Source organism: Pocillopora verrucosa, chromosome 6 (genome assembly GCF_036669915.1).
Source record: "Pocillopora verrucosa isolate sample1 chromosome 6, ASM3666991v2, whole genome shotgun sequence".
In the NCBI taxonomy this organism is placed as follows: Eukaryota; Metazoa; Cnidaria; class Anthozoa; order Scleractinia; family Pocilloporidae; genus Pocillopora; species Pocillopora verrucosa.
This window is the reverse complement of record NC_089317.1, coordinates 23,346,719-23,373,051: the sequence shown is the minus strand read 5'-3', so window position 1 is coordinate 23,373,051 and position 26,333 is coordinate 23,346,719. Positions and strand designations below refer to the sequence as shown.

Sequence of the window (26,333 nt, the reverse complement as noted above, 5' to 3'; positions counted from 1 at the left end):
ACACCAAAAAAGACCAGAAGAGACTTAAGCAGGGCTATTTAATAACAAAATATTATTGCCATTTCAAAATTTTCTAACCATGTCCGCCAAAACACTAGTGTTTTAAAAACTGGACTGGACAAAAAGCAAGATCATCCTGAACAAGATCATCATTGTCCAAATTTACTGCATTGATTTGTTGAGTCCCTTGATCAGCAGAATCCATTATCTTTGAGTTTCCCAACAAGATCATCTACTGTCTCAACTTTAATTCCAGCCTCCCTGACAGGTGGGTCTTCAACTTTTAGTGTCTCCACTCTGGGTGAGACATCTACACCTAAGTCACTTGGAGACTTCTTATCAATCTTCTTCTTTTTGGCTTTCTGTGAGATACAAAACGTACAAGAAACAGTTAATACACTTATCTTGGCTCTATTCCCTTAGTACTCCTCAGAGTGATTAACGATTGAGTTTCCATTTTAACCAAACTCAAAGCAATCACAACAACCAATCTGAGCAATGAAATATAACAAAAAGGAGCCACAGGGAGCTCAAATTAAAAGAAAAAAGAAATGGCCCTAGGTGCAAGGGAATGCGAGTAATCAAACTGTAATTGGTTTCAGTTTTGAATCTGACTAGTTCAATAGGGTGAGGAGAATCACTAGACCAAAGCAATCTCTAACTTTTAACATCTAAAATTGAAAGTAGCTCCAAAGTCAAACAGCCCCATAACAACAAATTTCCCATGAGAAAATGCAAAAATTATGTTTCTTTTTAGTAGATAAACTGTTCTGTTAGGTATACCACCCAGTTTAACATGGCTTAAAGAGACTAGGTTAGCTCTGCTCCCCCCTCCTACATTATTAAAATGACTAAAATTCAAAGCCCTGGTTCTATTCATATTTTTCACTATTAACTTTACCCACCACAAGTAAAAAAGATAAGACAATAACACAATATTCAATATTGCAATATTACAAACCATAATATTTGGAAGTGTTGCATAGCGAGGTTCATTCAGCCTGAAGAGGTAAAGCAGGTAACAATTACATGCATATCAAAAGGCATTGTGGACACTGGCCACTGCCACCAGACCTAAATAGTATAAGCGACAATGACCATAATCAGTTTTCTCACCTTCCTGAAATTTCTGGGGAACAAACATGCACTGACAACAGCCTAACTTGTAGCTTTGTCACCTAGTTGCTTAATAGGTCTAACTAGTGTCTGAGAGGTTTTATAACTCCAAATTCTTATTAAGACTTTACATAGTTCTGCAATAACACTTTCCCTGCAGTTCAGTCATGGGGGTCAAGTTTTCACTCATCACCAAAGACATTTTTGTTTTATCATGGAACTTATGAGCCAATAACTACCTTAAATCTGCTGTGACCACACATGGCATCTTCACATCAATCATCTCTAAGCCACCATCAATTTCACGTGTCACTGCTAACTTGTCATCTTTCATTTCTAGTTTGGAAGCAAATGTTGCCTGCAATGACCATCAAAGTATCATAAGCAGACCTTCAGTGAGGACATAACATTTAAACCCTACCTGTTACTAATATATAATATCTCCTAACAATTTCACTGCTGAATCAAACATTAGGGTAATGAGAGTAAATTAAATGATCCCCAACAAAAAATGCTCTTGATAATTTAACAATTTCTCTTTGTTGGACAATGAAAAAATGAGTAGAGAAAAATATTGAGAATATGCTTCCTGTTGTCAGAGAAACCTGGTCCCTTGAATAGATGCAAGTGGAAGACTGACAAAAGCATCTAAACATTTTAAAATGTGCAACTAAAACCCATGATGAAATAATTCTGACTTGGAGGATGGTAGCATTTATCCAGTATTAAGTTTTAAATCATTTATTACCTGAGGCCATGAAAGCAAGGCAGACAACATTTGTCCAGTCTGATTACAATCATCATCAATTGCCTATAGCACAAAGTTGGGAAAAGTATAAAAACAATTAAACATTTTTTCATGGTGTAGTATTTCCTTACTAACATCATCAAATATCAAGCAAACAGCAATAAACACTTCACCTCCACTATGAACTGACCCAACTGTACTTTCCATCAAGTGAGTTTTTGGAAAAACTGTTTTGTCCTTTCTTTTAAATAGGCTAAAATTAAACAATAAGCACCTAATACCTGCTTTCCCAAGATGATCAGATTTGGGTTCTCTTGTTCTGTGATCTTTGCAAAAATTTTGGCTACTGCAAGAGGCTGTAGGCCTTCGTATTCTTTGTCATTTAACAAAACATGGATACCACGATCAGCTCCCATAGCAAGGGCTGTGCGAAGAGTTTCCTTTGGAGTTCAAGTGAAATTGCTCGTGTTAGTTTGTTGTTGTGCGCAGTTAGAGTTAATATACAAAATAAAATTCAATCAGCTAAAAGATTATATATTTCAAAAAGTACCATTCTGCACAATAACTGAATTATTACCTCACTTTTAGCTGGTCCACAGCTCACAGCAACAATTTCAGAAGCTATACCTTTCTCTTTCAGTTTTACAGCCTAAAAATTGACAAAATGGAAAAAGTTAACTTTCCTTCTGAACAACACAAATAAGAGAGAGTGCTCATTTTCCCATGATATCATGGTAATCATTATCTATGGAATACTTTCAAACAATATATTGTCAATAGTTTTTTTCATGATACACTTCAGAAAATTGTCTCTTTAAATTCTGAATTTCCCTCCAATGAGGGGGGGTTTTAACCCTTAAATCCCAGAGGAGATTAACATGTAACTTCTACCTATAATATCTATACATTATCCAACAGAAGGCAACGAGTATACTTGAACTTATCAGGCAGAGGTTGTTATCTTCATCTAACATCAAATTCTCATAACTTATTTACAAGGAAATGTGTCGCAACTAAAGGGGAGTATTAACAATCAGATCTTGAGTAAAATGACCAAGGGTCAAGTCAAATAACAAAGGCAAGATCCTTTAAGCAAACAAGCCAACAGCAACTTGTACCACAAACAAAGTGAACGAATGTTTCGTTTTTTTCCTGTTTATCTCTTCTTTTTGGTGTGGAGAAAAGAACTTAATCAAGCTTACTGTCACCTCTTACTAACATTAATAAAAATTATTACAAATGTCGATTATTGATTCACAGAGTGAGTTATCTTTAAGATACCACGTAAAGAGTAAAGGTCATTACAAATAATTATATTCTTCGCCTAAGAAGAAAATATCCAAACATCTTCAGAAAATTGAGGGAAAATTCGCGACAATTGCATTTCGAAATGCCGAGAGTGGGAGGGAATAAAATAGTAAATGATAATATATATTTATAAAAAGGTTTCTCACCTCTTCAACTGCGATCTCATCGAAAGGGTTCATACTGTGTTTGACCCCATCAGTTACTACGCCGGTTTTATCGGGTTTTACCCGTATCTACAGGAGATAAAGAAAATTTTAGACTGAAAAATTTTACTTTTAATACTTTATTGCAGTTCAAGTAAATTTTACAAACCTTTACGGCATAATCTATGACACGTTTACAGCCGACTAAAACTCTAAGGGACGCCATTTTGGATATTGCGGACGAAAAGAAAGTCACAAGCGCATGATCTATAAAAAAAACCGCTGCAATGAGATCGTGCGAAAACAAACATGGCATCCTAACAACCATATATTGACAGTAAAGTATTCTGTAAAATAGTTTCCACATATTTCCGATCTGCGTTTCAAAATGCCACCGAAAAAGAAAAAGGGCAAGGGAAAGAAAAAAAAGAAGAAGGATGGTATGATGATGATAAAAGCTATTTTCAGGGAAATCCTTGGTCTCCATTTAGCAGGTTCGAAAACCATTTGTCTTCCATTCTTCTTCCTCCACAGAGAAGACCGAACTGACGATTGAGGATAAGTACAAGAGAACCATGGAAGAGATTGAGTGTCTGAAGGATGAACTTGGTAAGGTGGAGAAAATGAAGTGGTACATAGATCCATATATGAATACTTGTCATTATGTATAGCTGGGTGTTAAAATATTCGTAGAATATATACCTAGTAATATAATTCTCAAAAATTGTAACGACCACAAAAGCCAAAATTGAAATAATTTAGTTATTGTAAATAGTAAGTGACAGTCTAATACTGCATACACTGTAGCGTGTGAGGATTGAAGAATTACTGAAATAATAGTTCATTTTGTTCATTAGATCTCAGAAAGAATACGCAGTACTATCTATACTTTTTAAAATTTTTCTTTAGCTAGGTGTGTGGTTGATTCGATTTTCAGGTAACTTGTGAGTTAAATTTAAGCTGTTAAGCAGCTCTTATGAGTATTAGTGAACACTTTATATATTTTTAAGGACGCCTTTTGATATTTATCAATTTGAGGAGCACTATTTAGCCATCACATTAGAAAAAGTGCTATGTGAGAAAAAAATTACCATCATTATTATTAATAATACAGCTGCAAGATCTGAAATTGCACGGAGGTCCAAGGACACTGCAGATCGTATGAAAGAAAGAATGAGAGAAGCAAAGGAGGAAGTTGAAACTGAGCAGCAAAATAAACTGGACATTTCTTCAGGTAAATTGAGCTCAGAATTGACAATTATAAAATCAATATGCTTGTGTTGAAGCTTCAGAGTGAAGCTAGTCACTAAACCAAAGCAAATAGGTGACCTAACAACCAAGCAAGCAGTAGACATAAGCTCTGAGAATTAACCCCCACTAACTCTCTACTTATCTCTCTGAGCCTTTGGCCAACTTCTGTTGCTTAACCCTAAATATTTGAAAGTCAAAACTTGGCTACATTTAAAGCCTTTTTTATATTTTTAAGTGTAAGTTGAGCCTTCACTCCCTAAAATCAAATTGTGCTAATTCTCCACACTGTTCTCTATAAATTTTTATTACAATGACAAGGAGAAAATGTGTAACAATCAAGAACTTCTGAAGTTGGTTTTAATTTCCTTTCTTCTTATGACCTTACTGTTTGATTCAGTGACAATACTGTGGGAAGAAATTAAATCATAGTCACTTTTATGTGTTAATGGATTAAGGGGCCAGTTCACAAAGGCATGGTGTGGTCTAAGAAACCTAAAATAATGTTATGATGACAATTATTACATAACAAAACAATATTTAATATATTGGTAAATTGGAAACATTACTTTTCAGACCTTACTCGTCAATACAAAACAATGCAGTCTGAGATGGCTCTTAGGATTCACATGTTGGAGCAGACTGTGAATAAGCTGAGGGAGCAGTTGGGTGAGCATTGATTTCAACATGGATGTATATTGAACAACAACCAGTTAATAATGGTAAAATGATAATAGGACTGAGTGGAGTATAATTCAGTCTGTAACCATGAGTGATGAACCAAATCAGACAACCACAAAACAGGGGTTCGATTTGTTAATTGCAAGTATGATCACAGACAGAATTGGACAACACAAAGTCCTGTTACCTATTAATAAAAACTATGACAAAATTTGAGAAAGAAACTAAACATCGGTTATATGTGACAACAGCTCACACATGACAAAGGCATGACATGTTAAGTACCCCTTTAACTGTCCTATTATGCTGTTCAATTACAAGAATGATGCATACACTGTCTTATTAGTGCTCAAATTGGTCTGGTGATAACCAATCACATTCAAGAATTTTGATTAACTAAGTAAAGAGCACATACAGACAGTCTAATCTGCAGGTACTGTAGTAGAGAATAGTAACCACTGAAAAAGACTTGTATACTCTAAAATGAGGCACATTTCAAATTCCATAGAGCCTATCTGCTTGACTTAAGAGTAATCTGCAATTGTCAAGTCTGAAAAACATTTGGCACATGGTAGATTTGAATTTGATAGATTCTCTGAATCAACTTGAAATAAGATGCCATTATTCTCTTAGATCCATATGATTTTTGATTGATTTGAGTAGATTATATTTGATTTGATAGATTTAGCAAATCTAATTTTCACAGCCGAGGTTTTACTTTTTGTGGTTAATCATTTCAACTCCAAACTGCATGTTGTCTGAATTATCAAGGAGGCAGAAATTAGTGATCTGTTAGATAATGCTCTAGTTAATCCATACTTTATATTTATAGCCTCTACAGAAGAAGAACTGAAGAAGACCAGGAAAGAGAGAGATGATATCAGGCGGGAAAAAGATGAAATCATTGCTGAACTCCAGTTTAAAATTGATCACATGGAATCTGCCTATGAAAGTGTGCTTCATGTATGTATTAGAGTAAAGGAATATCTTTCAAGAGAAATAAGACAGCAGTGTTGAGGAGACACTTAAATTTACGCAGGAATGAAACCTCTCAGATTTGAGTAAGGCATTAATATATAGATTTAGCCAAGCCTAAAAGCAGAGCTCGCATTTTTTTTCCTGCACGTCTCAAGGGCACAACACCTTGCCCTGGCCAGGTCGTCCAACTCGGAGCCCAGTGCACTGACCACTGGACTACTGAATAAAGCCGTGGCGTTGGCGTGCCCGCAGAACAGTTGACCACACATGTTAAAAGTAGCACCTTGTATGGTCATACAGTCATACATCCAAATTTTTTCAGTTTGATGGGTTACTACTATTTTGTATAATTATGGGGCTATGCTCTGTGAGCTCCATTATTACAAAGCCACAGGTGTATGTAGCTGTACTATGGAAAAATTTTATTGATTCCCCTCGTTTCCTGTAAAGGACTTGCTGTAGATCTCATAATACAGTCAATGTAGCGTCCACTCATAGCTACTTGAAACTGTACTTTAATCAGTTGTTCACTTGCTAGTTCGTTTCTAATCTGCACATAACTTGTATTCATTCCATTCGCAAATTGCACGTGAAAGAGAAAGATTCGCTGAAATAACAACAACGCGACTATTACAAAGATGATATTGACCGAATAACCGAAATACTGCATACTTACAAGTTATTGTGCCTTCTAAATAGAAAGGAAAACTTGTCCTAACGAAACGACAGTATAATTCCATAACAAAACATGTGCTTTTCGTGGGAAAGAGCGCCCGCGATATTTTGCGTGCGGTCACCGAAGACTACACCATATAACGTGTATTTTCTGTCTCTTACAGTCAAACTACATGGCTATGTACAATTATAGTACAAACAACACAAGAATGGCGTTTACAGTGAATGCTATGTGGTGTACTTATTCATTTCTTTTAACACATTCTTCACAGGATGCTTTTGATAGAATGGCTGTTAAAGTTGAGGATGCCAGGGCACGATGGGAGATGGAATCATCGGAGATACAGGAGAAAAATAAACAGCTTCTTCTGGAATTTGGCTTGAATCCACTAGAAATTTAAATTACTACCTTTAATAAATATTTCCCCTTCTAGTTTACCTGGTTTAGTGTTTAGAAAGTAATATAAGCCACATTTGTAGATAGATGAAGAGCTGGTGGAAAAACTATCACAAGCATCCTACATACATTTAGGTACCAGTAATAGTGAGAAGGCATTGGGTACATGATTGTTTTATTTACAGTACCCTACACAGTCACTTTCACCCAAAGTTTCAACATTGCACAACTAAAGTGCAATAGATATAAACTTGGAAACAGTCATGCTTAAATTGTAATGTTAGTGTGTTGAACCAAAATATCTGAAAATCTTAAATAATGCACATGTACCATACTACCATGAGTGGAAAAAGAAATAAAACAAAGCTTTTGCATCTCCACATGATGAAGATGGCAGTAATACTCCAAAATTCATGGTGCACATTACTTCTCGAGAACACAAACAAAAAAGTAAATTTAAGACCTCAAATAAGTGTTTAACTCAGGCACTGCAGAGAAATATTGAGCTTAAAATTTGGGTTTGTTTATGTTTGTTTAGAGTCACAAAGCACTGCTGACTGAGGGTCTAGAGTGCATGTATGAAGCCTATGACTATGCTTAGGAACTAGGAGATGGGGTACATACAATAGCCCATTTCTGAATTACCTTTGGCCTCTCTTTTAAAGCAAGTCCTGGTGTTCATCCTTGATAGATTATAAGTTTTTGTTCACAAGCAAACTGAACTCATTTTCATAGGAATGGTTGAGCACCAGGCCTAGCTTTGAAAAAGAGGTCAATACATGTCATAAATAATTTTGTCGTAGCAAGCTTCTGAGTGCACAAAGATATATATTCATTCAGTTCTATCATGGAAAAAGCCCAAAGAGTAACAAAATACTTGGCTTTGTACTTGTATTTACACGAGAGTGTGCATGCAATGTTTCTTCCACAAAATGTTGTATATTGTTCTAGTAATCAAAGCTCAAGGTTTGAGTATCTCCTCCTTCCAGAGTCAAGTGCTCTGCTGCAGCAGTCATTCCTCCAATGCCATCACCATTGTCCACTTTCATCTCATTAGCCATCTGGTTGTCTTTGGCCAATTGATGGAAATGCTGTTATGTGCAAGAAAACAGAAGATGAAAAAATGATTGGGGGTGGTGCAAAAAGGGAAAAGGATTGCTGATAAATTTTATTACCATCAAATGAAATAATTTTTTGCTAACAGAAGATTTAATTTGAGGTGCAAAGAGATGGAGACTAACTTGTCTTCCCCTGGCTAGTAGAGTAGACTTTTCAAGGGTTCAAAGAAAGGATTTATGAACACCCCATCCATCTACATTCTTTTTTATCACTATTATCATATCATGGCAGGCATCATCCTCTTTTTACCCCTGCTCTCATTTTGATTATCTCTAAACCCCTTGCAACCAAACATCAGTATGTGTATTCTCCATATTGTTCACCATATTTTTCTTAAGGCGCTGATTAGGGGAATTTGTTTAACAATCAGAAGCTTCTTCATTTGATGATCATCATTTCCTTTATTCCTGTGACCTTAATGTGTGATTCAGAGAAATTAGATGCTAGTCACCTGCTGGGGTCAAAGGGTCATTAGAAACAAAGGGTCATTAGGAAATCTATATGCTGGTTTCCCAATTTTTGAGCCAGCACAGTGAGATTCACCAAAAGCAGACTTCTTGTTTTACCAGAACTGTTTTCATGCAAAATTATGCATTCAAGAGTAAAGTTTAACAATCTGTCTAGTGACGCACCTGTGAGTTCTTGAACTCTGAGAATAATGTAAACAGTACATGCATGGCATGAATCCTGTTATTGTGCACTGGTATATCAAGGATTCCTATCAGAAACACAAGTAAAGAAAATTAAGATGTAATTATAATCAGAACACTAAGACAGAAAATCTGCAGTGCTATGGAATTTATCACATTATGTAACCATAACAGTAACTACTATGTCCTGGCTTTACCTCAAACATTGTGAAACAAAATTCAACAACTTACCACAAATAAGATCAACATATTGATGCAATTCCACATCCAAATCAGCTGTTGGAAGACCAACCTGTTGAAAGAAGGACAGTCTGAGTAAAACTGTGTGTATGACCAGAAAGTGTTGAATCTCACTTAATATTACACATATTACAAAAATTTTAAGGACTCCTAACCAATGAATTCAATAAATTCTATTAAATTTTAAGTTTACCTGGTTCAGAAGGTCTTCAAATTCTGGTGGCCACTCTTGCATAAGAGATTCAATGTCAGGCATATTCCTAAGTTCATGAAAACAGAATATTTTAAATGACCACTGAAAGTTATCCCTATACTGACCAGCTTGCCTTTCTAAAACCAAATACCTCCGTCAAATAATTACAGATAAAAGTCAATTACAATCATTGAAAATTGATTACGGTACACTGTGGTGCTCCCTCACAACCAGTTTACCACCTTACCTTTGGTAATGGACTGTTGGAGCTGGTTTTTGACGATGCAATTCCCTGTCAAAGAAGCATCCAAAATTGTTAAAATTATTACCTTGAATCAACATCATCCTCTTTAAATGTTAACAGTAACGAGCATACATCCGAAAACAGGATAAGGACATTTACAACACCCAAAATCATGAAGATTGAAGCACTACATATTTCTTGAGTGAGAGACTGCAAGGAGTCACAAAACACTACCAAACAAACAAACTACAAACAACAGAAGCACAATCCAAAAATCACATAACAGCAGATGTGCATCAGGAGAGGATTCAAAGAGATAAACAGGCATTCTTACCTGATACTATCAATCCAGTTATCAACAGCTTTAGGATTCTTTTCTGGATCTTCAATGCTGCGTACAGTCTGTGACAAACAAGGAGTGAAATGATTGTAATATTATGTAGTAACGGACACTTGGGATTTAAGCCTTTGGAGAGCTGAAATGTTATGACTTCCTCAATTTAAAACAACATCATTTACATCATAGTTTCTGTATCTCAAATAATTAGGATAAATTTTTCGAATTTGTTCATCATTTGCAATCCATTTTATCTCCTCCATCCTTGCTTATTCCTGCCTTTCACATGTTCTTACATCAAACAAAAATTCTGTACCATCCACTAGGTTGGAGCTAATCATGCATTTTGCAAAAAAAAGGAGTCAAAGTGTCATGATATTGACAGCTTCTCTCTTAATTACTTTTCTCTTACAAAGAGTAAAGTGATAATGAAAAGTGGTAAAATGAGAGGGTATCAAATTCAAAATTATTGTAAATTATTGTTAACCCTTTCACTCCCAGATCTTATTTAATTTAGTAATTCTCACTACTGTCTGCCATATTTTAGATTAGGATAATTTGGTATTGGATCAATTAATAATCCCCTAAAAGACATTTTTCTTCATCTATATCACTACAGTCTACCTAATATTGTATTGATATTGTAAGGACAAGCTATGTCTTAGTCACTAGTGGGGGTTAAAAGGTTTATCAAAAGACAAGCAATGTCCTTAACTGTTATAACCAAAATAATGCAATACAGCACATTTAAATCTAAAATATTGCAAAATACTGTCAAATCAAGAATGGACCCAGCAGTGCCAAATACATTTTACTTACCATGGCTTTTAGATTGGTTTGTTTGGAAATAGTTCTTAATTGAAGATCCAGCACTGAAATTGAAAGAGCTGACAATTAGAAGCTGACGTTGCAGTGTTGAGAATCATCAAAGGTTACCATGATTATTAATTATCATTTACTAGCTATCACTATTAGGATAATCATTAGTTTATTATACCTGTTGGGTCAGATTGATTAGCCATTGGTTCATCAAGAACCACCAATCCTAAAGTCTCTGGTTTACCATCTGGTCGTGTAACCTGCACAATTTGTGTAAAGAGCATTAAATAAGTTACTCACAGAGCACAGAGAACTTACATTTTCATCAGGTATTGGTTCTTCCTTTTTTGGATAGGTTACCTCCATGGAAAAACTCTGTTACCTTAGTTTATATAACATTCTTCTTTCAATAATTCCTTTTAAAAAACAAATTGCAATCAAGATTTTTTACTGAATATAAAGATACAATTCTGAATTTTACATTTGAGTTCAAACAAGCAGAGTGTTATCCTACACTTTTCCATAATGACTCTTTGAACTAGCGACAATATCATATAGCAGTGATCTCAATCCTGGTTTTCTAACCTTCAAGAATGCATCAATGTCTCCAACAGCAGGAATAAAATCAGGATTGAATGGCTTCAATTTATGTTCCAAATCAATTGATTGTGGAGTATACCTATGTAAACAAAAGGAATTTGAAACACAGTCACAAAGGAGCCATGTAATACTTTAATTGCAATAATTTTTAGAATGTTTTTAGCATAATTATAATCATTATTTATTAATAATGATGATATCTCCAGTGCTAAAAAGATTAATTCAGTTCTTCTTTACCAACTGAGACACTAAAATATGATAGACCATCATGTTCAAACAACTGAAGACAAAAGCCTGGCATGGTATCCTTCACCAGAACATACCGAGTGATATAGTGAAAAAGTTCCTTGATTTCCTGACTCACAGGTAGATGTTCGTAATCAGCTGGGTCATAGGCCCTGAAAGGATAAAAAAAAAAAAGCCATCACACCAAGAATTATCAATAGTAATATGGCTGATAACTCTTTGATTAGATTTTAATTGGGTTATAACTGATCTGATTTTTAGAAGATCTTACATACCAGTGTCAAGTGTTCACACCTACTCTTTTTGAGAGAAGAAGGAAACTAGCTTAAAACTCTAAAAAAAAGTACACCCAGAGAGTACATTCCTTTCTGAAAACAGCTTTTAAGCTGCTAATAAAATTCCTCATCTTAATTTTTGTCAAATTTATTGTCATACCCCTCCAGTGCAGTTCCATGCGCATCTTCCTCATCATCATCCTCCTCAGAGCTATCACTCTGGTCATCACCTTCATCATCATCATCATCTTCATTTTGTTGAGTAGGTATTTCCTGGCCAGTTGGTCTCCCAGGTCTCTCCTTAACCCCCTGTAAAGCCTCTTGTGGCCGGGAATATCCTCCTGCTGGAGGCTCCTGGAAAGAAAGGCATCTTGATCAACTATTAAATGTATATTTCATTGCAAACTAAGAAATATGCATCATTGATTAATTGTATAAATCAATAATACACTTAATTTTATCAACACTACTAAACAACCAATCTTAAATTGTCTTAATGCGAGGGCTATCACTTGACATCTCTCTATACCAACCTTCCTTTCAACTAGGTCATCATGGTCAAACTCATCATCACTCTGGTCAGTCATTGAGATGGATCCAATTCCTGTAAACAAAGTTAATATTTTTATAAGATAAACCTACTTTTGGCTTTAATACACAGATTTCAAAGTAAAGGGAAATATTAAACTTTTTTGTGCAGAGCAAGGAATAGTAACAACTAGAGTCCTGCTGGACAAGGTTTGTACTGTGAAGTGCATTCGAAATTTTATTCACATCACTGAGGATTATTCCCCATTGGAAAGGAAGATGTCTTAAAATGGCTGACTGTAAAAACTTTGATCTTGTCAAGTGATTTTTGATCATCAGCATTTTTTTTTAAATCATAACTTGTGTCAACCAAATTTCTCAGCTTCAGGATAACCAAATTCTTGTTGATGCTATGCTCTGTGTACTCTGCTTGCAAATCTCTCTTGGACAGGCAATTTATAACGAATAGCTTTTTAAATGTAATGATTTTTCTCACCTGGATTATATCCACCAGATTTACCCCCTGCGGGTCTAGGACTTGGAGTAAATGTACTGGCTACTTCTTCGTCGTCGTTTACTTCAAGAGCTTCATCATACGGTTGATTCACGACAAGCTGCAAATCATTTACTTTCTTCAAAAGACTGCATAGTCATGTGCAAAAAGTAATGATGAATATGGTGTCTACATTTCATTTTGGGTAACCCATAATTCCCCTATTTGTGTTTCTACCAGAGCTTGCGACACAAACATCACAGAAATCCAGAATTAACTGTGCCGAATACGGATATTTATAACTCAAAGATGCGCTTTAAATGTGATTAGTTTGAGATAAAATCTAACTGACAAGGTCCAAAAGTTTTCCTCGTCATCTTACAGGAAGATGCAAAAATTTCACCTCACTTCGAGGAAATATAAAGATTACAAAACCAGTGTCCAAAATAAAACTATTCGGATAAAATTTAATTGGGATTTGTTCGTATCCAAGGACAACGTAATCTGATAGCGACTAAGCTGTACGTTTGGCATTATTTGAAAGATCTCCACATTTATAGGAGCCACAACTCGACCAAAATTTCTTAAATTAACATAAAAATAACAAGAAGTAAGTTTTATACTGTAAAGCATAACTACATAATGGTAAAAGCCGCAAACATCTTCTTAGTTTACCTTTCTTCGCTCGTCATCTGAGTCAGCCATGAACGAAACAACCCACCAAGTTCCTGACCGCTTACATGACGTGCTTATCCCGCTAGACTACTTCTTCCCAGACCTCCACGTGAACTGTCACGAACATCACTGGAAACCCATCATTTCCTGTCATTACTGATCATTCAGCTCCACTCGCCGCAACCAGACACCATTCACCCTCATTTGCAATCATTGCTCATAATTAGACGTTAATCTAAACTTGACACAAATTCCAAAAATACAGCTGTTTTATTTTCATACTGTATCAATAACATTTCTTATTTCATAAATTTTTATACTAAGTCTGATGTGACCACTATGAATTCGGTAAAATAAAGAACATATCAAGTCGATGCTGGACACTTTTGCAAATATCATATTCTATAACACAGAAAAAATTTCTTTACATGTCTAGTCGATCACAAAACTTTTTAACAACGATCAAAATACGTATAATATTTTTTAAAATTCAACTGGAACTTTGGTCAGATTAACTAACCGACAGAAAAAGGCACTCGGAAGCAAAATATTATTTCTCATACCCTTTAGAATGTAACAAGAACGAGCAGAAGATTTAAAAACAGATCTGTTCGGTTCAAACCTGGGTAGAGTTCAAGCTACAGAATACTTAGACGTTAAACAACAAAACAAAATAACTAAGGTGTGGTGCCATACGAGAGAAAATGTTTTCATATCTCTTCTCATCCATGTTATTTTTCATCTTATCAAAGGTGTAAACCAGTAATGGTAAGGCCGTAATGAAGACGAGAGATATGAATATCTAAAAAGAACAGGTCAAGTCTAAAAGTCCATGAGTGTTCTAACGTCTCGAATTCTCTGTTGTCGTCTATCTTCTGCAGTTGATTTGGTATTAAACGCTCCTGCCATCAATTCCCTCTTTTTCTTCTGAAGTTCAAGCATACGTTCTTCCACAGAGTCTTTCACAACGAACTTGACGACATAACATAAACAAGAGAGTGCGTTAGATGTTTGTTATTAAGAGGGATTTACATTTGTCACAACATGGACAATATTATGGAAACTACTTAATCACGAGCCTGTGTGGCAGTCTTTTTGTGTCTTTCTAGCCAACCGGAAGTTGCTCGGAAGAATAGAAGAAAATCCAGCAAATGATAAGAAGAGCGGTTCCTTCAATCCGCCCCCTCCAGAGGTTTTCCGAGCTAAATGGGGTAAACACTTTACAACGGCGAGGAGGAGGAGATAAGTTTGCAGAGAGAGCATGCTGACAAATTTGAGATGCTCACGGCAAAGCGCAGAGTGCGAGTGGAAGAAGGTGGAAGGAAAAGTATTTAATACGGCCTTTTCTCTCCTTCCCATAACTCTGTTAACCCCCTTCCCCCCCCTTACTTTTCTCAAGGACTAACAATTCCTAGATGATTGCCTCGGACTATGGATAAGGCAGTCTCCGACCATCTCAACGCTTATTTAGCTCGCTTTCACTCCATGTCCTCGCTTGGTTCACCATTCTCCAGCTTGGGTCAACGAAAAAAGAAAAGACTGCTTTTTCGGCTATTCCTATCTTCAGGAGATAATCTCGCAAGTGGTAGATTTCTAAATCAGAGTAACGTCTTAGATTTTTGTTCATACTGATAGACAGCCAGACTCTCTTACTGCCCTGAAAGACAAACTGAATAACTAACCGACAAAGTAGCCTCTTCATTTACCTTAGTTACTATAACATCCTCGGTCTGTCCAAATCTGTGGCATCTGTCGAAACACTGATCCTCAGCTGCAGGATTCCAAGCCTGAACATTGATAAGAATTCAATTAAGTCAGGTATTCAAGTAGGTAGGGAGTGCCAGGGATAGAAGTAGAATTATCGATACTGACATTCGTTTGTATCTCAATAAAACGTTTTGTTCCTTCAATGTCATGCGCGGCATAGAGAAAACACAAATTCTCAGGTGGAAAAAAAATGCAATAAAACACCGGAAAACTAGTGTAAAATTTATCCACCAAACAGCCAATGTAACCAGACACGCATATCAGCTGGGTAGTGTTACCTTGATACAACACCAACTTCCCTACACTAATTTACTAAAAACAGTTGAAAAATGCATCTTTTTCGACAGGCGTATGACAATTTTTTATAGCTACTAATTGTATTTCAATATTTTACATTTATTTTATGCTACTGGTGTGCTTATAAATTTTGTCTTAAGCTTTATAATTTTATTTTACTACGCACACTGTGTAAAGCGCTTTTGGACTTTTAAGGAAAAAGTGCTATGTAAATGATAATGATAATGATGATGATGACTATTGTGATTACTATTATGATTATGATTATTATTATTACGATTATTGTTATGATTATTGTCATTACTATCATTACTAGTAAGAACTTCACAGCAGTGAGAAGGAGAATTACTGATCAAATACTGAGTTTAAAGGATCAACATACAGGGTCAAGAAGGAAAACTCTGGAAGCTGCCGTCAGGTTCAGTCCAACACCTCCAGCCTTCAGCGACAGCAGCATCACTGTAGGTGAGTCAGGACCTCGGTCATCAAATAATTCTATCACTTCAGATCTTTTCTTCTGCGACATCTTGCCATCCAATCGAACAAAGTTAAACCCTTCTGCTTTCAGTGGCGTCTCAACGATGTTTAGCAGGGACGTGAACTGAGAGATGACCAGACTTTTCACTGAGGGATCTTCTTTTCTGAGCTTTGTCAGGAGAGACATCAGTGTGTCAATCTGAATGAAACAAACACATACTATGTAGAAAACTGCGAGAGTGGGTAAGATGAATCAAATTCTATTGTACGATTTTCCCTCTTGAGGAGAGGGAAGTTTTCCGGCTGTTTATACAGCAATGGAGTCACAAAACACTAAAAACTTGGGTCTTTAGGGAAGTCCAAACAATGGTTAAAAGCAAAAAGTAAAATAGCAAATCCTTAAGTGTGATCTTTTGGCCACATAACAAATCCTTTACTGATAAACTTGCTCTATGAAGATGGCCGAATTATTATCAGAGTCGAATTTATAAACAGAGACAAAGGTAAGGCCCGTGAAAACGAGAAAAATGAAAACGTATATATCATGGCCCTTCTTCCGTCATCTTGTGCGAACAAGCTTGACAAATGACAAAGGCGTTATGAAACCTTTGAACTGGAGTGCCACTCTTCAGACCCGTCAATTTCATCTACATCCTCCGTCTCCGGTGGGACTTCTACCAACACATCCTGGCTAATGTTACCGCGGCAAAGAGGACAACGAGGGTTCACGGCTGTCGTCTTGATCACATCTTCTATGCATCTCCGGCAAAAGACATGGGCACAGTGGGTTATCACTGGGGTTGAGAGTGAGTCCAGGCACACGGGACACTCCTCATCAGCCCCTGAGCTCAGGAGAGTGACAAGGGTGGATACCAGCTTCTGGCGGAGTTCCTCCGGTGTGGAGCAGCCTTGAGGATGCAACAAGTAAGTCAGAATGATTGGAAAAGACGCAACTATAGCAGTGCATAACTCTGCCGGGGGTTATGAAGGGGCACCAGAGGGAAACTGGCGGAATGCTTGGGGGGGGGGGGGCGGGTAAAGGGGGTTATCCCGCAATAAACTAGCATCTCATCCACGAGGAGTAGCAACACTCCTGGTCACTTAACCCTTTCACCCTTACATCAATATGTTTATTCTCCAGACTGCTCTCTAGACATTTCCTAAGGCACTGACAAGGAGGATTTGTTTGACAATCATGAACTTTTTTTAAGTTTGCGATCATCTTCCTTATTCTCAAGACCATAATGTTTGACGCAGCAGCGATACTATAAGGAGAAATTAGATCCCAATCACTCTTCAGGATTAAGTTGTTAATCTTGAGGAAACCGGGGTCAGTGTTGTATGCAGACTTAATCCTCGACCTTCTGTAAACATTGAAAACAATGATGGTTCATGCGCTTCTTAGTAACGCACACAACTACTCAAGTACCGATTACTGTTTCACAGAATTTACATGCTGCCAGTAATATAAACGGGGGTTCAAGTTCATGATACAAGTTCTAGGACACTTGGGAATCACGGTGCTTACCTTCTTTTGAGGCCAGCGCAGGCGCTGTAGCGCAAAGCTTAGGGTGACAACAAAGCTGTCTGAGCCGCATAAGAATCGCCAACACATCAGCATAATTCTGAAGTACATTTCCAGTCTTGAAATATCTATAAAAAGACTTCGGTTGAAATCAGTTCTGTGATCAAACTCCAACTGCGAGCACCAGTGGGACAAAATTATATTGGCGCTGCTGGATAACTAAAGGAGATGGAATTTTAACAGTTCTTCTTAATTCGCTCACAAACCTTCGCAATCATTACGAACCTTAACCCAGTCTCCTTGTGGTAGGGCGCTGATACACAGTTCATTCACGTTCACAAATGAACAGTAATCCACGAAAAGTCTACAATTTTTAAGCCACTTACTTGCCAATAACAAGTTTTCCCTCTCTAGCCATGGAATCGTACAGCTTTCTCTCCTCAAGTGATAACTCCACAGGCTGCACAAACACTTGTCTGTCCGGTAGTTCCACCAGCGGTTTTCCATTCACTTGTTGTGTCTTAGTGCGCCTCAGTGCAATACTTCCCATTAGTGACTGCAACCGGCTTTCAACAAATAACAACAAAGTTTGAAAATATGGATTTTCGATTGCGCATTTCCCGATGTTCTGATGCGCTCTAAAACACTGTGCAGAGGTCTTTGATTAGACTTCAAGAAGCAGTTTACAAAGGGTAGAAAATTTTTGCAGATGCCCAAGATTTAGGAAACAAGGCAACACCACATCATCGTGAGTTCCATACCCTGGTCTTTTTAGTGAGCACGTGAACGATGTTTCTAACTGATCTTTCGCGATTGCTTTAGTGTAGGTTCTTCGACGTAAGATCCAAACCACACGTGCCCAAATGCCAAATGTTTGAACACCCGTCAAGAAAACTTCCCCGAGAATAAGAAATCGAGGTATACAGGTAAACTTCCCAGAAACCAAAATAAAATTTGCGTGGTTTGATTTGATCTATTTGGCTTCCATTTTCTTTTCAAATTTTACACGAGAAACGGTTGTTTTCATCCGATTGCGCTCTCGCAAAACAGTAGCCTGATGATCGATATTTGCTGTACCACGTCATTTTTTCGGGAACTACATCAGTAAGCCACTACCCTATTTTCGGCATAACTCGCATCCAAAAAACCATTGAATAATCGCAATAAAACGTTCCGCGTTTTTTCATTACCTCAACGCACTCTGATCACCTTCACTGATCGGTCTCTCCATTGTTCGTCTCCACCACTGTCTGTCTGTGAATGGCTCCAGCTTTAGAAAGCTTATAATTGAGAACATGTCCTTCACAGAGTTCTGGATTGGCGTCCCTGTTATAATCCATCGACGTTCACTCTTCAGGGCAAGGACAGCTTTTGACATCAAGGCATTGGGGTTCCTGATCACATGCCCTTCGTCGAGAACAACTCTGAGCCATAGTGTGTCAATAAGCGCAGACGTTTTCTGTGAAATGAAGTGAAAATACGTGAGTTTTTTCAAACAAGGCCGGGTAGGATCACAACTGCAAATGTAACCGGAAGATGATGAGAGCGCAAGCTCTTATCCCACTGCACTAATTGTGCAGCTACTGAAAAGAATATGTTACCTTGGAGAATTCAGAAGATAACGTCTGGTAGGTAGTTAGAACAACATCTTGTTCAGCTAGCAAGTTTTGATCCTTTGTGCGCTCAGAGCCATAGTAAGTATACACATTCAACAGTCCCACATGGACATGATTGTCAAACTGATACTGAAGATAGAACAATGCACCAATTGTTAAGCTTCATCTTTAGTATACGTTTAGCAACAGAGGCGGATCCAGAGATTTTCATGAAGGGGGAGGTTCCCAATTTTGATTCAGAAAACATTGAAATTTTTTTCGTGGTTAATTATCTCTCGAAAAACATAAGCCCAAAGTAATAATATGCAATCCTGTCGTTTCAAATAATTTTAGTCTAGCTTTTGATTCCAAGTGGGGAAGCTGCCACATCTTTGTCGAGGTATCACAGCTTATTTTACATTGCAGTGGTTTGAGATGATGAAAGGCTTCACTGCATATCATAATTATCCCTTGGCAGCAAAGGCACAGAAAGTATGAATACCTGCCAGTTGCTTAGCACAGACAATGGGCAGATAACCAAAGTTGGTCTTGGTCCCATCTTTGCAGTCTCTTGTCTGCTCAACTTTGTCGACCCTGCCACAGCAGGATCAGGTGACACTGCTGGAAACTGCTGCACAACACTGCTACATGTACTTAAAGCTGACAAAAGTGCAACCATCTGTTAGAGTTATCAACAAGTATTGTTGGTTCTTCTCCCCACAATATCAATACATTATCCTGCAAGCTCATGATGAGAGTAGACATCTTTAAAAACAAACCTGTTGGTTTCTCTTTAGAGGTTGATGCCAAATCTTGTGGAAGAGATGGTAGGGGAGGATTGTTGATTGCAGCAATAGTTTGGTCCACATCAGTTACCGTTCTTGGCATATTTTGAACTAAATAAGTGCAAATATTTCAGAAGCACAAATATAACATGGTAGCTCATCTTGACATTGAACAGTATTTTCTTTCAGTGCCGACAGGAACTGCATGTCTATGCATGATGTCTGGCTCTGAAGTTGGTGTGTCAAGTCATCTTGGTTATTAGACAAATGAATATACATTCATTTTGTCAGTGACACCAGTCAGTTTAGGAAATGATGTCAGTAGCAATTTGCACTGTAAATGAATTCCAACAGACTTCGACCTTCTCTGATAAGCTCTTGTAATATTGACAGGCCTTAAGTCTCTAAGAAGGAGTAACAGTACATCAACTTTTAAAAGCCAATTCCTTTAAGTCATTTCAAATACCTGTGATATAGCAAAAACATATATATTATAGTTTAACCTCCATTTCACTTTCATTTGTAATCTTATCTGTAATTATTTATATTTCATTTTCATAAAATATTAACCTTCCTGCTGACTCATTCACCTTTTTTCCCTGCTTTCTTGTTACTCTTTGCCTTTTTCTTGGCATCTTTTCTGGCTGTTTTTCTCCTGCTGCTTTTTGGTATTGTTTTATCTTCTTTTGCATGAGCGTATTCCATCTTTTCATCTTCATTTAAAACTTTTCTTGGTTTCTTTCCTGAAGAGGGAATTGGAGCAGTCCTGTCTATGTCACTGCTTGTATCCTGAGCAACCTGCAGAGCATCACTGTCCTCTTCCTCACTGGACACTTCAGCTTCAACATACCGCACTGGTCTCTTGTTGGTTCTTGATATTAATAAAATTACTTATTTAGCATAAATTTGGCAGTAACAAATGACAAATTGATCTTCACAAAGTGGCTGGAAATAAGAACATTACAGCTAAAGTTAATGAACATCCTCACAGTAAACTGATTTTAAAATACTGCTGATCTTTCCAGATTCCTCACTACCCTGTACACCATCGGCAACAATCCACATCCGTGTTAATAAATTATCGCAATAATAAATTACTATGCAATGTAGTGAGAGGTATAAGAAAGCGCCACTAAAATCAATTAACCCTGTAAGTCCCACTAGTGATCTAGGCAGAATTTCACCTTACACTATCAGTACGACATCAAGCAGACAAATAATATTAATTGGGGGATTATTGGTTAATCAAATTCCAAATTCTCCAAACTAACATCACCTGAATTGTAAAGCAGACAGTAAAAAGAATTACTAAAATGAAATCTTAGGAGTTAAAGGGTTAACTGTTTCTATGAGTGACCAAGACAGAATTTCTCCTTTCATCATTCATACAATATCAAGCACACAAGTGATGAGAATAGAGGAAAGTATAAATTAGGGGTTATTAGCTGATCCAATACCAAATTCTCCAAACTAACATCATAAGAATTGTATAGCAGACAGTAAGGAGTATTAATCCTGATTGATCTTGGGAGTGAAAGGATTAATTGTTTAACTTCTATGAGTGACCAGGACAGAATTTCTCTTCATAATACCAATACAATATCAAGCAGGAAAAGTAATAAGCACAAAGGAAAATGTAAATTAAAAGATTATTAGCTGATCCTATACTAAAATATTTGAACTAATGTCATAAGAATTTTATAGCCAGTGGAGAGAATCACTATTGAGATCTTGTGAGTGGAGGGGTTGATATGAAGAAAGTACTCACCTTGATGATCTCCTGATTGGTTGAGAGCTACAAGCCTTCTTCAAAGAATCTATACCAGGACTGAAGTTCGGATCTTCTTTACTGGCCATGTTAAATGACACATCAACTAAGTGTTCTTCATCATCATCCTTATCATCTTCTTCAGCAATTTCACCATTATCCTTATCAATGACCTCAACAATTTCCTCATCATACTCATCATTCAGAAATTCTTCTTCATTCCTCCACTTTCCCTTTACCCTTTGGCTTGTTCCTTTTTTTAATTGTTTCCTTTGCTGTCAAGAGATGGTACACATGTAAATAGCCCATGTTTTAGACTTCCTGTCGCAATGGAGGGGAAGCAGAATTTCTGAATTTGGGGCCATCTAGTTTTTCTTCACCTCTTCCAAAGTTCCAATTGCCTCTATCTGCTTGCTTCGAGCAGCCAGTCACAAATTAACTCATTATCACTAACTCAGTACAAGTCCAGAAAAGATTGCTTAGGTGTTAAAATTGCTAGGTGATAAACTATTGATAGGTTTAGTTTGAAACTTTTCAATGCACTTTTCAAGTGAGTTCACAGGTGTAGCAACTAAGGAAAGTTGCAATAACCTAAAACTCTGAATTTTCTTAATATTATGACATATTCGCATAATCACCTTGGATGCATTTGTCACAGTGGGTTTCCTATTTGCCAAAGTAACCAGTGGTTTTCCATCATAAAAATTTGTGACAATAAGTGAAATGACTTCCAGAGTCTTCCCAAGTCCCATATCATCAGCTAGAATCCCTCCAAGCACACATTTGGGCCGTGTTCCTGTTGCATAGTTAGTGGCTGTATTGAAATATTCTTTCCTGCCCCCAACAGTTCTTTCTTTCCAGAAGGGTGGAAGATCTTTGCAATTCTCTCGAGCAATCATCCAAGCCAGAGCTTGCTTCTGATGCGGGAATAACACAGATTTTATGGCCTGAAAAATTTCCCCAGTTTAGCTTTGAAGGAAAAACCATTCTCTGTTCATTGTTATATTAAGTACACATGTGCATCAAATAATTTGCAGTGCTAGCAAATAAGGCAGAAGAACAAAGTTAAATTTGGTACTAAAGCTTCAATTTACCATTACGTAAATTAAAAATCAATTCAAAATACTGGTAATACAGTAAAAGCCCACATAAGAGAACAAGTGGATTAAGAACACTCAGGATGAAATTTGGTCTAAAAAGTAACATATACTTAAGAACACATTCAACCTGAAAAATGAAAATTGTTCTTGTAGAAGAAAATTGGCTGCCAGTTAGATTAGGATAATCAACTAGTGTACAGTACAAGGGTACAGTACTAAGGTAAAGTACTGGAAAGAGGGAAGGGGAGCTGGTGCATTTTGAATTTGCCTGAATATTGCTGAGTTTCGAGTTGGTTAACATCAGATCTGCTAGCCCTCCTTCAATGTATTACATTGCCTTGATTAACGCAGTTAAGGTTAGTTCCATCCATTAATTAATTAAAATATTGCGTTTGCACATTGATTTCATCTGTTGGTAGTCTGTGCAGTAATTAATTTTAAGAAGCAATTTTTAAGAACACCTTAAGAACATTTTCAGGCTAATTTTGCAGAAAAAAACCTAATAATATATATAAGAACAAAATCAGCCTGAACCCCCTGAACCCCAGTCTAAAACTTGTGTTCTTTTATACAGGTTTTTACCGTATTATAAACACTGTAAGGCCTATTATTATACCTCAGCAGGTTCCACAGATTCCAGCTTGCCCTCCTTCCCAAGCTTTTCGAAAAGCTTGTCCAATTCTCTGGTCATCTAGAAGAAGCCAAGACAACAACAAAGACCATTAAGTCTTATACACTATGAATTCTTAAAAAAAAAATTGAACACACTTTTACTAACATCTAAAATATTAATACAAAGGCAAGTAAAGGAATGATATAATTGTATATGAACTTGAAAACTTTAGTTCATTTATAAAGTTAGCTTGACATGAAATTTTTCTGTTGAAGGTCATTTCTCTGAAAATGAATCTGCAATTTGCCTCTGTTGTCAAACGTAGCAACCTCAGAATGTGTCAAGACTATGGTCTCAGATATTGGGAGTGCCAAGCTCTTAAAAGCTTTCATATTAGCAAAATTCTATTAGTCACCCAAAGACAAAAGTTGGTTGCCCTTAACACCTGAGCTTTATACTGTTCTACTCTTTTTTCAACTGAAAAGAGCTTACTTAAAATGTTTAAACAAAAACAAGAGGGTCCCTGTACTTGTTGAAGAGCAGAAGCAATAGCACTGAATGATTCATATGTTACAATTCAATCTTTTTTTCTTTGTCTGGATTTTTTTTTAAACCAGTTTGATATTACTTATCTTTTCTCTTGTGTTCAAAATCACAATCTCAATCAAGAGAAAAATTGCAAAAGCAATCACAGGATTGTTAAAAGTTTATTAAGATATTTGTCACCTGATCCTGGGAGATTCTCATAGAAGGAGGTCTACCAGTTCCTATCCATGAGTGAAGGTCAAGTCTAGGGACTCCACCTCTCTGTGGTATTGGCTCTCTACATGTCTTCAAAATGTACCCATGCTGACGCATTCTCCGGATAACCTCTTGCTCATTTTCTGGTTTCCCCCAAAACGCAATGTCACAAGGCATAGTATAAATGTTGTTTTTTCCAAAGGGAACAACACTGGCAAATTAGGGAGTTTTTAGGGATCAAAAATCAGTTAACTTTAAAATCATATATGTATAACTGTTGGCAGCAAAAATTAAAACTATTTGTAAGAAAGCTTACAAATATTCAAGCCTTTATAACCAAGAAGGGATCTAACCAAAAAATAGATTTCATGTTTCCCTGCATACTAATAGATCACAGATGACATCAAAATGCAGCAAGAACAACAAAGTGGTACACCAGGCATAGCTGAGTGTGTCATTGATGTTCTTACCAATTTTTGACATTTTCTGTAATCTACAACTGCACAGATGGAATCTGTCCATTTCTCTTGATGAAAAGGCAAAAAAGCGTCAATAGTGACCTCACTTATGCCCCCCTTGACCTCTAACAGTGACAAGCATCTAATTTCCCCTTACAATAGTACCCCTGTATCACACATCAAGGTCATGAGAATAACAAAAATAATCATCAACTAAAAAAAGCTGTTGATTGTTACACAAATTCTCTTTGTTAAGACCTTTGGTAATGTATAAAGAACAGTATGGAGAATATGCACACTGATGTTAGGGTGTAGAGGGTTAGAGAGAACCAATCAAAATGCACGTGTAATCAGCTTCTCAGTAAAATTTCCGCACAGCCCCATACTATTGTAAAACAAATCTGTTTTCCCATGGCAATGTATTGTTTTTGTAATTGTTTTCTCTATCCTAGAACTGAATACATATTGTAGTATGGGGCTGTGCGGAAATTCTACCCAGCTTTTCATATAAATATGAGCTACACATACGATCACAAAATTAATTTTGTCTCGCTTTGAAAAAATTTATTTCCTTGAGCGGATCTCAGCAAGATCCTCACAATATCCATACAACACCTACAAAAAAAAGGGTTTGATATCGCCGAGTAAAGCTACACGAATATTCATCAGTTGTAAACAAGGCATTTGAACAGTGTGGCGTGGACACCAACATAAACGCACTGCAGACGTGAAGTGATGCGTCAAATTTTGCGTACTGTGGATCACAGTGCAAACTCACCCTTCTACTCTGACCAATTTGCTATCAATCACATCAGCCAGAGCTAGAGCTAACTCTTTCTTTATATGCCCTACTTGTATGCCATAGACATTGTCAACTCGGACAGCATTTCTGTCATAGGGGTTGCGCGGTTCGCGCACAAGTGAAACCATTTCGTTGTTGTTCACTGTACCACGATAGTAGCGGATTCCAACAATGTCTCCTCTATAACCACCGATGCACATTTCATTGTCTAATTCATCCTCTGAGTCAAAAGAATAAGAAGACGTGGCCATCGTATGCCAAATGGAGAACCTACTTGAACGAACAACAGTGTGAAAACGCAAAACACGTTCACATCAGAATTCAAATGCTTGCGCCTTTGTCTTAATCGTGTTGCAAATGAGAAGACTGGTGAGGAACTGTTCCCAGCTCTTGCTCTTGGGTGTCGGCTGTACTAAGGGTGGGGAGGCACTTCCAAATTAAGAATACTCTGTCCGAAAGTGGTAGCACTTTCAGGGTACTAGTGTATGAAATGAAGGAATGTATGGGTTGAGCCATGGGAAAGGTCGGGAAGGTTTCCATTGAAACTTTTACCGTGTCTAACACCAAATCAAACAGGGTGATCCATGAGTACTTAGTTAATAGAAATGACATGGTTAATTCATAATTAGCCAAATCACTTGGAAATTTTTCATATCCTTATTACAAGATGTTTCGGTTGATGTTATTTTTGT

General features: G+C 36.9%; 4 protein-coding genes across 5 annotated transcripts; 1 reads left to right on the top strand and 3 right to left on the bottom strand.

The window, feature by feature from the left end:
* Nucleotides 1-19: 19 nt before the first annotated feature.
* LOC131770095 (electron transfer flavoprotein subunit beta-like) lies at nucleotides 20-3,561 on the bottom strand. The gene is made up of 8 exons (XM_059085811.2): nucleotides 3,485-3,561; nucleotides 3,319-3,405; nucleotides 2,442-2,513; nucleotides 2,146-2,304; nucleotides 1,865-1,927; nucleotides 1,356-1,474; nucleotides 962-1,001; nucleotides 20-362 (listed from the first exon to the last, which is right to left on the bottom strand). Exons 1-8 carry the CDS (start codon nucleotides 3,539-3,541, stop codon nucleotides 192-194), a joined length of 768 nt encoding a protein of 255 aa, XP_058941794.2. The 5' UTR covers nucleotides 3,542-3,561; the 3' UTR covers nucleotides 20-191.
* Nucleotides 3,562-3,616: 55 nt separating this feature from the next.
* On the top strand, nucleotides 3,617-7,674 carry LOC136281786 (dynein regulatory complex protein 12-like). Its single transcript, XM_066168759.1, has 6 exons — nucleotides 3,617-3,755; nucleotides 3,850-3,924; nucleotides 4,430-4,549; nucleotides 5,140-5,232; nucleotides 6,077-6,207; nucleotides 7,170-7,674. Exons 1-6 carry the CDS (start codon nucleotides 3,704-3,706, stop codon nucleotides 7,296-7,298), a joined length of 600 nt encoding a protein of 199 aa, XP_066024856.1. The 5' UTR covers nucleotides 3,617-3,703; the 3' UTR covers nucleotides 7,299-7,674.
* A 73-nt stretch (nucleotides 7,675-7,747) lies between these two features.
* On the bottom strand, nucleotides 7,748-13,769 carry LOC136281785 (intraflagellar transport protein 46 homolog). Its single transcript, XM_066168758.1, has 14 exons — nucleotides 13,714-13,769; nucleotides 13,042-13,159; nucleotides 12,551-12,621; nucleotides 12,178-12,371; nucleotides 11,820-11,894; nucleotides 11,482-11,575; nucleotides 11,075-11,156; nucleotides 10,897-10,949; nucleotides 10,075-10,142; nucleotides 9,744-9,788; nucleotides 9,497-9,563; nucleotides 9,295-9,355; nucleotides 9,046-9,131; nucleotides 7,748-8,385 (listed from the first exon to the last, which is right to left on the bottom strand). Exons 1-14 carry the CDS (start codon nucleotides 13,741-13,743, stop codon nucleotides 8,242-8,244), a joined length of 1,188 nt encoding a protein of 395 aa, XP_066024855.1. The 5' UTR covers nucleotides 13,744-13,769; the 3' UTR covers nucleotides 7,748-8,241.
* Nucleotides 13,770-14,042: 273 nt separating this feature from the next.
* LOC131770252 (helicase-like transcription factor) lies at nucleotides 14,043-25,953 on the bottom strand. 2 transcript variants are annotated; one of them, XM_059085970.2, is made up of 16 exons: nucleotides 25,618-25,953; nucleotides 24,367-24,592; nucleotides 23,644-23,718; nucleotides 22,566-22,874; nucleotides 21,928-22,202; nucleotides 20,750-21,030; nucleotides 20,154-20,270; nucleotides 19,877-20,034; nucleotides 19,381-19,524; nucleotides 18,970-19,238; nucleotides 18,166-18,345; nucleotides 17,783-17,907; nucleotides 16,861-17,162; nucleotides 16,160-16,453; nucleotides 15,420-15,500; nucleotides 14,043-14,685 (listed from the first exon to the last, which is right to left on the bottom strand). In XM_059085970.2, exons 1-16 carry the CDS (start codon nucleotides 25,890-25,892, stop codon nucleotides 14,536-14,538), a joined length of 3,261 nt encoding a protein of 1,086 aa, XP_058941953.2. In that variant the 5' UTR covers nucleotides 25,893-25,953; the 3' UTR covers nucleotides 14,043-14,535. The 2 variants fall into 2 exon arrangements, with proteins under 2 accessions (XP_058941953.2, XP_058941959.2); XM_059085976.2 differs by having other exon boundaries at nucleotides 22,566-22,844.
* Between the last annotated feature and the right edge of the window lie 380 nt (nucleotides 25,954-26,333).

Excerpts from the sequence above, each read along its gene's own strand:
- LOC131770095 (XM_059085811.2), bottom strand. The coding sequence starts at position 3,541 with ATGGCGTCCCTTAGAGTTTTAGTCGGCTGTAAACGTGTCATAGATTAT. Across the intron at positions 2,305-2,441 it reads GTGGACCAGCTAAAAGTGAG|GAAACTCTTCGCACAGCCCT; the intron begins GTAATAATTCAG and ends TGAACTCCAAAG. Across the intron at positions 1,002-1,355 it reads GTGGTCACAGCAGATTTAAG|GCTGAATGAACCTCGCTATG; the intron begins GTAGTTATTGGC and ends TTACCTCTTCAG.
- LOC136281786 (XM_066168759.1), top strand. The coding sequence starts at position 3,704 with ATGCCACCGAAAAAGAAAAAGGGCAAGGGAAAGAAAAAAAAGAAGAAG. Across the intron at positions 3,925-4,429 it reads GTGTCTGAAGGATGAACTTG|CTGCAAGATCTGAAATTGCA; the intron begins GTAAGGTGGAGA and ends TTAATAATACAG. Across the intron at positions 6,208-7,169 it reads CCTATGAAAGTGTGCTTCAT|GATGCTTTTGATAGAATGGC; the intron begins GTATGTATTAGA and ends CATTCTTCACAG.
- LOC136281785 (XM_066168758.1), bottom strand. The coding sequence starts at position 13,743 with ATGGCTGACTCAGATGACGAGCGAAGAAAG. Across the intron at positions 11,157-11,481 it reads ACATTGATGCATTCTTGAAG|GTTACACGACCAGATGGTAA; the intron begins GTTAGAAAACCA and ends CAAATTGTGCAG. Across the intron at positions 9,356-9,496 it reads TTGAAGACCTTCTGAACCAG|GTTGGTCTTCCAACAGCTGA; the intron begins GTAAACTTAAAA and ends TTCTTTCAACAG.
- LOC131770252 (XM_059085970.2), bottom strand. The coding sequence starts at position 25,892 with ATGGCCACGTCTTCTTATTCTTTTGACTCAGAGGATGAATTAGACAAT. Across the intron at positions 20,035-20,153 it reads CTCTAAAGAGAAACCAACAG|CTTTAAGTACATGTAGCAGT; the intron begins GTTTGTTTTTAA and ends CACTTTTGTCAG. Across the intron at positions 15,501-16,159 it reads GAGTTTTCCTTCTTGACCCT|GCTTGGAATCCTGCAGCTGA; the intron begins GTATGTTGATCC and ends ATCAATGTTCAG.